At 39.8% G+C, this 9060-nt stretch overlaps 1 protein-coding gene across 1 annotated transcript in view; it reads right to left on the bottom strand.

Moving 5' to 3' along the window:
- Positions 1–1869: 1869 nt before the first annotated feature.
- LOC134637585 (potassium/sodium hyperpolarization-activated cyclic nucleotide-gated channel 1-like) overlaps positions 1870–9060 on the bottom strand; it is a 43120-nt gene continuing 35929 nt past the window's right edge. Inside the window, exons 4-12 of the mRNA XM_065471788.1 lie at positions 8758–8903; positions 8416–8545; positions 7876–8273; positions 6122–6995; positions 5898–6028; positions 5578–5733; positions 5393–5471; positions 4247–4352; positions 1870–3828 (exon numbers count right to left, since the gene is read on the bottom strand). Coding sequence (XP_065327860.1) covers positions 8527–8545; positions 8758–8903 — 165 coding nt within the window. The 3' untranslated portion in view covers positions 1870–3828; positions 4247–4352; positions 5393–5471; ... (3 more) ...; positions 7876–8273; positions 8416–8526. The remainder of the gene's footprint in view (positions 3829–4246; positions 4353–5392; positions 5472–5577; positions 5734–5897; positions 6029–6121; positions 6996–7875; positions 8274–8415; positions 8546–8757; positions 8904–9060) is intronic.

Raw genomic sequence — 9060 nt, 5'->3', positions numbered from 1 at the left:
CTACAGGTGGGCAAGTGATGTGTGAAATCACTCCTTTACAGAAACTCAAGTTCTTTTATTTATGTATTTTGGGGGGACTTGTTTGTATAATTTGTACCAAAACAACAAAATGTCTTTGTTTTCTTAGAAAACATAATGGTACGTAAAATAGGATCTCGCCAACATCTTGAATTTATGGGGAGAAAGGAGTCTGGTAGGACGATGTTCCCTCTAAGCTGCGCACATGCGCAATTGCGCACTGCTGGCACGGTCACTGCGCACAGCAAATCTGCGTTGCGCACAAAAAAAAATCTAACCTGAATTGAAATTAAAACTTTAACAATTCTGTTTTGCAGTGTTAGTCAGTAAGTGGCTGGCTACTCCCGTATGGGATTAGAACGATGCCACCTTATCCCATAGTCCAGCCAATAATGCGATTCACATTCGTATATACGCAGCTAATCAACGTCGCTGACAGGCTATGACAGCGTCCTTATGTGCCGACACCGGTGTTTTAGCTAGCAAAGCAGCATGGCTGATGTGGAGTGAAGCCACATTAATGACAACGTGTACAACCATTGGAGATGTGAGCAGGACAGACAGAACAATTGACGGAAAAAGTGTGGACTTTATACCAGTTTTTAAATTGTGTTGATAGGCCACATAAAACCAGAGTTATGATAAAAATATATGCAATGTTTGGTTTTCTTCCTGAATACTATCGTTGTTTATATTTACTGTGGGAAGAAACGGTAAAAACGACGTTTTATAAGGAAAACGCTCGAAAGCACTCTCCACCTGTGAGCAAAGACAAACCCCCACCCCCCTCTGCCTTTCCTATTCGTTCAAAAAAGTACCATGTCGACCAATGAAAAAAATGATATGGCAACGTGGCATCTAGTTGTTAAGAAACGGGGGGAAGTTTTAGGAGTGACGGCGTGTTTTGAGATGTGAGAGATTTGAGACGTTTAGCGCAAATCTTGTGTAGTTAGTGTGTAGTGTAGTTAATAGGTTTGTTGTGTGTGTCAGAACAATGAGGCGACTGCTGAATGTTACAGGTGTTACAGAAGTGATGCATCAGGCCTGCAGGTATCTGGCTGTTGTGCTCCTTTATCTTATAGTGGACAGAATTAATTTTTTGGAGTGGCACAAATAATTTGTGTGGCATCAAATTTGATGCAGAACAGCTGATTGTTCTGTAAATAGTTTGAAATGTTTATTTAAAAACGCCTTGGCTGCATTTAAAAAAAAATAGCTGCAAAAAACTTTTGTTTGCCAAACTGAGTTACTTTTTTGAAGAAGTAACTATATAATTAATTGCCCAGCATTGGTCATTATATACTATATTTTGCAGACAGAGAGTTACAGGACTCTCTCCCAGACCACAGACTCATACTCATAAAAAACACAAAGTCATAAAGTTGTGTTTTCGAAATTGGAGTTCAAGTTATTTTTACTTCCAATAGTGTTAACATACTACACAGGCCAATGGCTAGATTCTTTTTTTTACATTTTCATTGTAAGTGGGCTAAAGCAGTTTAAAAGTAGTCTAACATAAATGTAAATGCTGTAATTTGATTATTTTAATAAACCATGTAACTTGGATGGATTCGATGCTGGCGTGACCACAGTGCACACATCTGATGTCGCTCACAGTGGTCCAAGGGACCGCTTAGGGAGTTTGTGTGTTCGCGCAGACACATGAAAAATTAGTGGGAACATTGGGATGATATGACGGCATTTTGAACAAATTTATGCAGATTTATGTTTTAAACTGCTCATCTACCCAGAGAGAGTTCACTCATCCATTTAATTCTTCACAAACAGGAAAAACACGGACGGCAGGCATTGCAATTCAGTTCAGTATTATTTCAGAGGTAAAAAAAATGGTGAAATGCTGTTTTTCTTTCTAGGGCAAAAATTTCAAACCTTTGTGGGTCTGATGGGGAAGAGAAGCTCTTGGGATTAACACTTTCATAAATCTACACTCACATCAGCTTACATCTGCCTGGTCAACTGTTGGTTTCATCCCCGCAGGAGCTCTGTGACCCGGCGTCGATTCAAGGCTGAAGATCGGAGAGAAAAACTACATTTCCATCCGTGTGATTTGTCTCCATTCAACTTTTATAGTCTGTACATATTATTTAATGTATAAAATATCACATTTAGTGCCATTGAAAATCGCCCTAACACTTAAAGTGCACAGAGCGACACCTAGTGGTAAAACAGTCTCCTATATTGTCATTATAGAAATCATTTAATAATTCAAAATTACCAGAGCACGTGTTTTAATTGAGGGGCTATAATAATAAAAATAAAAAAAAGCATTCTTTTATGTTTATGTTTCCTTCACAAAACTGGTGTTCTAGCCTGCTGCGCTGATGGGACGAGGGTTACAGGTTTAACAGGTACACTCAAAACCAAAACAGAAAGGATTCGTTAATGCCTTGTCCTTTTCTTACTGTAGTGGCAATTGCTTTTGTTTGACAGACCAAACATCCCACAATTAAAAGTCCACAAGCCACTACTGCACTGAGATAATATTTCGTACGCAGGCAAAAGAAGTCCACTGTCCAAACTTGAAAGTTGCGTTTTTATGGGTTATTTATCCAGTTTGGCAAGCAATAACAAGATCCATTTTTTGTTACTTCCTCCTGCTTCTCCTGCTCTGGTAAAAAAAACCATAGGCCCACCCCAGTGCATGCTGGTCCTATACCAGTCTCTTTATTTATAGAAACAAAATGGCCCTACAGCTCTCACTAACTAATTTAACAAGGTAACATCAAACAAACAAAACATTGAAACAAAATATTAACCTACAAATAAACTTGTAAATAAACCCCAAAATATAAGTAAGCTAACAACAAACTTTAACTAATTTCAAAATAATAAAAATAAAGAACAAATAGCTCCAACACTTACTTTGATACACATTTGAAGGTCAGGTTAAATGTTCATATACTTTAACTTTTCCTGTAAACAAGTATTTCAACAGAAACTGATTGTACAGACTTAACTTGTGGGTATTTGTAGGGATGAACCGATTGTGAAACTGCGGGCCAACACAGATGTTTAAAGGTTGGGGAAATTTGGCCGCCATTTATAAAGATTATTGGTACATATTCCATATTCAGCATTTCATATCACTCTCTAACGATTTAATCAGCACAAAATTAAAGCAAAAGATAAACACTGGCGTGGCCGCAGGTAAATGATAAATCTACACACCCCAGTCATTTAAAATCAACCTTGGGAAGAAAGAAAGCAGCAGATTTGGGGGTGGAGAACAGTATTTACTTGTAACAATAAAATAATAATAACATCAACAATAATAATTAAAATAATATGGGAAATAAACATTCCTTGAGGATGATGAAGAAGATAATGATGACTAGTTCTTAGGCAGCCAGGGGGCTCTGCAGAGGCTGTTCTGGCCTTACATGCACCCTCTAGCAGCTGGGAGCAGGAGCACGGCTGTGCTGGCAGACAGAGCAGGGACAGAAGAAGAGGGAGAGGAGAAGAGGGGAGGATAGAGGAAGATCGGGAGGAGGTGGGGTAATAGCCGAGCCACACACTGGTGTCCTGACTGGCAACATTGGCAAACAAAACTTTCTTGAGTTGGGGTGGTCCTGCCGACTGTCCTTAAAAGATCTTGCCTTTCTTTTTGTTTTTCTCCAGGGTCCTGAAGAGGGGAGGATAGAGGAAGATCGGGAGGAGGTGGGGTAATATCAGAGCCACACACTGGTGTCCTGACTGGCAACATTGGCAAACAAAACTTTCTTGAGTTGGGGTGGTCCTGCCGACTGTCCTTAAAAGATCTTGCCTTTCTTTTTGTTTTTCTCCAGGGTCCTGAAGAAGAAGAGGGGAAAAGTTGGTGACACTTGTGAAAGTGAAAAAGGTCACATGCATATGTAACAGGCAGACCCAAACAGGAAGTAAACAGTAGCTCCATGTTGAAGCAATAACACAATGGCGACAGCAGAGGGGGCTGTTATGTTTCTGATTTTATTTTATTCTGTAAAGAAAAGAATATCTGCTTTGAAGGACAGACAGAAAAGGCACTAATCTATTTACATAGTGGAAATGTTATACTCTAATAATGATCAAGTTTTAATTCTCCTTCTTTATGTATTCCTTTTAAAAAAATCACAACTTTTAATACAATTATCTTCGTGCAGACGTGTGTGGTAAAACGCAACCTGCATTAAATTACAAACATCATAAAAAAAGTCTTATTATGTTGTTTTATAAGACAGTAAATCCTTGCCCATATGTCGTGTTCAGTCTTGTACTCCTGCATGATGTGTCAGTATGTGAGCTTGCCGACTCAGGCTCTCAATCTGCTTGATCAGGAACTGTTTGTCACGGCTCTCCTGTAAACCAAAAACCCATAAGTCCATGTGAGAATCAGGAAACCATTTAACTTACTGTTTCAAAATGAAGACTAATGACATATATAAAAGGTCCCCATTTAATTTTGGGACTGTAAAGAAGTGGATCTCTGTGTCCTTCACTTATAATGTTTGGAGATATAAGAGGTGATGTGATCGCTATTGTCAGGGGGATAGCATACATGTGTAAAACTACAAAAAACAACCAAGAACAATACAAAGTGTTTTTTTAACTTCCACCTGGAAAAGATTGAAATATCAGTGGGACACTTCGTGTCAAGGTGAACACTAAAAGTGATTTCTTATTGTTGGCTTTAATATCACCAACCATTCCCATTTTATTACGGTGTATCCATATAAATGTATTAGACTGTTTCATTTTGTAACAAATACTGAAACATGATGGAGAAGCAGTTGTAGAAAACTGATAGTACAGTTTGAAAAAGACTGGCTTGTTTGGAAAGGTTGCCAGGAGAAAGCCTCTTCTCTGTAAATCATGGCAACACAGCTTAAGTCTAAAGTACTCAGATTCAACTATGAGACCATCTGTCTGACAGCTAAAGCTTGGCTGAAATTGGGTCATACAGCAGGACAGTGATCCCAAGAACAGCAGCAAATCTACAACTGAATGGTTGACAAAGAAAAGAGCCAAGGTCGCTGCAATGGTCCAGTCAAAGTCCTGACCTTAAACATACTGAAAAGCTGTAGTGGGCCAAAATTCCTTCACAACAATGTGAGAGACTAATAAAGTCATACAGAACACGGTAGTTCTACCAGCTACTGAATCAGGAAGTGTACCTAGTTTGTCACACAGCGCTTCTGCATTTGGGCATAATTTTTGTTAAGTAATCACATGGTGTAAAACATCATGTTAGAGTCTGATAAGGACCAGATGATTTTTTTGTTACTATGTCCTGAACAATTGAAAGAGGATGTATTTACTTTCCTTCTTTGGCTTTTTCCTTAAATACCTGACTTTATCTAACAACAACAACAACAATAATAATAATGAAGCAGTTTACCAGTTTAAGCTGAGCTTTTAGCAGTGCAATGCTTCTCCCATAGACAGTTGCTAAAGCTACGACATAGCACATCACCACACTGCCAGGGAGAAGAGAGACATAATATTACTCCATGAAATGCACAGTAAGGACTATTTAATCTGCAGGTCATCATTACACAAATAGCATACTGAGAGTTCGCGCACATTGATAATGCAAAAAGAGGGATGGAGAATGCCTGGGAGCCGACGAAGAAGAGAAACTCCTTTGTGACTTCAGAGAGATTGTGGAGAGAATCGGGAACAGTCGACCACATGGTACTGGATGAATGGAAAGGACCGCAACCGTAAGAGGGATGGATCCTGTTTGAGGAAGAGGGACACACTTGTCCTCAGCAATGTTAAATAACATGAAAAATGTTTTCATGCAAAGTTTATAGCAGTGACAGCATCCAGCGAGTTTTCTTACAGTGCTGCAGAAAAAGCAGTTGTGTTGCAACTGTTACAGGGAAGTATGAAACACTCACTCATAGAGACTGTAAATCATGACAACTGTTGCCAAGCCTCATCCAAACAGCAGCACCAACAGGAAAAAGAAGGTGGAGGTGGTGGAACGAAACGTCCTCAGCGCTGGCCGACAGTCTTCGAAGAGTGTTATCTGCGGGGAGAAAGTTGCAATTTAATACTGGATTAGGGACACAATCACCAAGCAACGTGTGACGTGTTGGCGGTGTTAAAGCTAGAGCTTTACCTTCTTGCAGTAAAACAGGATGACAAACTTCAAGGTGTTGATGGCGGGCAGCAGAGGGCAAAAGAGAGCTCCTACCCAGACCACGGTCTGACCATAAACCAGCCCGAGCACATTGGAGGGAACCACAAACTCCTGCCGCTCCACCCACTGAACAGGCTTACAGGAACAGTTATCCACCACAAGCCTACCACACACACACAAAAACACTACATAGCTGAACACAAGACTGATTGACCAGTATTCATATATCCAGCATGCATTCGCATTAATACGACTCATATCTTTATGCTATAAAAAGTACCTTCCAATAAAAGGCAGTGAGCGGAGGCCGGAGTCTACCATTTTGTGGTAGGATTCGAAGTGCGTTCCTGAGATACCGACGAGGCCTCCCTTGCGCAAGTAAATCGATCGACCGCTGTTGCCTTGTTTTTCCTTCACGGGAATAAGTCCCTAGATCAGCGGGGTCTGAGTTTAGACCCAACACCTGACATGCTTTATCATTATTATTTATGACTTTTTAAAATACAAACAGAGTGTAAATGAGTTTCCAATTAAATTATTCTGTCAGTTTTTCTTTTGCATGTCGAAGGCTTCAAGGGGTCGTGCTTAATTTACCCAGAAAAGTCTTGATCCAGACAGGGAACTTATACACAAACAACAGAAGGTCTGTCTTATAGGACTCTCTCCGTGCTGTTATGCTCTAAAAATGAAGATCAGTACAGCATGTATCACATCAAGTAATACAATTACTTGGAATTCATTGTAGTTGTACTCGCACAGTGTACAGCTTCCTTCAAACTCGTCAACGTCGCAGGTGATCCAACTAGACAGAGTGTAGAGGAGAACACCCAGACTCACCAAACAGAGACAGTGCCTGGGGGTGGAAGAGAAATGGCTAATTTTCATTCATCTAATATTAATTTCACACTATCTTACTTGATAACTCAACACAGATAAGGATACACTACCATATTTAAAAATTTGTTACATAAAACTAATGACCAAGTTTAAAGCAGGGAAGGTTTTAAGCTGTTTTTTTGTGTTTATTTTACCTTGAGGGCTGTATGAACAAGGTTTTTAGCTGATGTAAGTTGTTCTCTATGTGGGAGCCAGGGTGAGCTAGTTTTTTTTTAAAAAACTGAAGGACATGCCACACAAAGTAACCTGAGTTGAAATAGAAATTTGTAGAACAGGTAAGGTGGTGATTCCAGCGTAATTTCCTTCGTATTGCACACTATATTGGAGAATTATGGCAAAAGCATTATAGCAGCTTGTGTATAGCTATCGTGGCCAGATAATAAAACATCTGGGTTAGATTATATTTATTATCAGGCATTTACCAATTTGCTGTTTGTTTGATCCATGGCTTGTGACTAGACCCATTGTTGTCTGCTCTGTTAGAGCCAGTCGTTAAGGATGAACCTGGCAAGGTAGGCAGTCTTGATAATTATGGGCCTAGTTATAGTACTATGATTAAAGTGAGTAAAATTATTTATCGCATTTAATATTGTGGTCAATGTTTAAATTAGATTCAGCAGCATCATTATCAATAGTTGTTATAGTGTTATAATTCTGCATTTACTCTCTTATTTACAATAAAAATTTCCACATTTGCTGGAGTTTGTCATATCTCATTGTGTATTCATGATAATTTCAGATATGGGCTTGGAGTGACTGATCAGATTTTTTTTCAAGCATTACGAACACAAACAAATTAAATGCAGTCTATGTGACATAAGCCCTTTCTCACAAACCTTAAGAGAGCCAATATGATAGTAGTGCTGCGGGAGTATTGCTCTACTAAGGCGAGCTTGTCACACAGCAGAGGCACCACAAAGTTTCCGGCAGTGATGACCATGGATGGGAGATACAGAATAATCAATTGAACGATTTCTTCCTCTTCCTTAAAAGTCCTTTTCTGTTTAGCAGAAATGGGAGATGGTCACCCAGAGCTTCAAGATCATGTTGGCATCATTATTTTTACATCGTTTACCTGGCTGAACTTTGTGGCCTCACAGATGCCGTAGAAAGCTCCTCCAATGAACCCAAGTGAAAGAACAGTCATTAAAACACGCAGAGAGTATAAAATCACTTTTTTTGATGTTGACAGATCAGCCTCGTGTCTCTTTCGACTCTCCTTCTCCAGATCCACCTGGCCAAGGGAGAGAAGAGAAATGAGGGGTCACCTGAAGGCACATCGTGCATACGAAACAGTGAAACAAAGCTGCCACGTGTGGGTCACAGTTCTCTTTTCCAGCACTTCATCCTGTTAAGTAGGATAGATCCCTTCTGACCTGCAGCTGGTAGAGGATGTTTTTTTGCTTCAGTTTGGTAGCTCTGTCTCCCAGGCAACCATAGTCCCATCCGGTGAACACAATCATGCTGCTTCCCGTTGCCACAGCAACTCAAGCTGCAGTCCCCATCCTGTGTGTGAACAGCCAGTGAAAAGGATACAGACAGAAGTCAGGCTGACTGAACTCAGGACTCTAAGCTAAACATGCAAACACACAGCCTTTATTTACATAATGCATCTGTTTAACACAAATTATAGTGTCTCCAGACCCCATAAATTCAGTAAAGTAAACCCAATTTTGCCCTCTAATCCAAAACCTGGTCATTTCGGTTGTGGAACTGACCATGTTACGATGCAGATGAGACAAAAGGCAAAGTAGAAGACAGCAGTGAGGATGTAGGCAAGAGAGATGTTATAGGAGAAGTTCCTGTTTGGCATCTCTGTGATGTTGTAGTAGCCATAAAACAGGTACAAATACTCCATAAAACCCTGTAAAGGAGAGAAGAATATCAAGCTCAAAATGCAATTCAATTTTGCCAGCTGAGAATAAAAGCAGGAGAATTGTGCAATTTCTTCACTTTGTCTACAATATAGGCCTAGATTTATTATTTAGGCCTATATTGTAGGCTTCAGCTCCAATGTGAAG

Source organism: Pelmatolapia mariae, linkage group LG10_11 (genome assembly GCF_036321145.2).
Source record: "Pelmatolapia mariae isolate MD_Pm_ZW linkage group LG10_11, Pm_UMD_F_2, whole genome shotgun sequence".
In the NCBI taxonomy this organism is placed as follows: Eukaryota; Metazoa; Chordata; class Actinopteri; order Cichliformes; family Cichlidae; genus Pelmatolapia; species Pelmatolapia mariae.
Note: the sequence above shows the minus strand (reverse complement) of the source record. Positions and strands in the feature narration are given on the sequence as shown.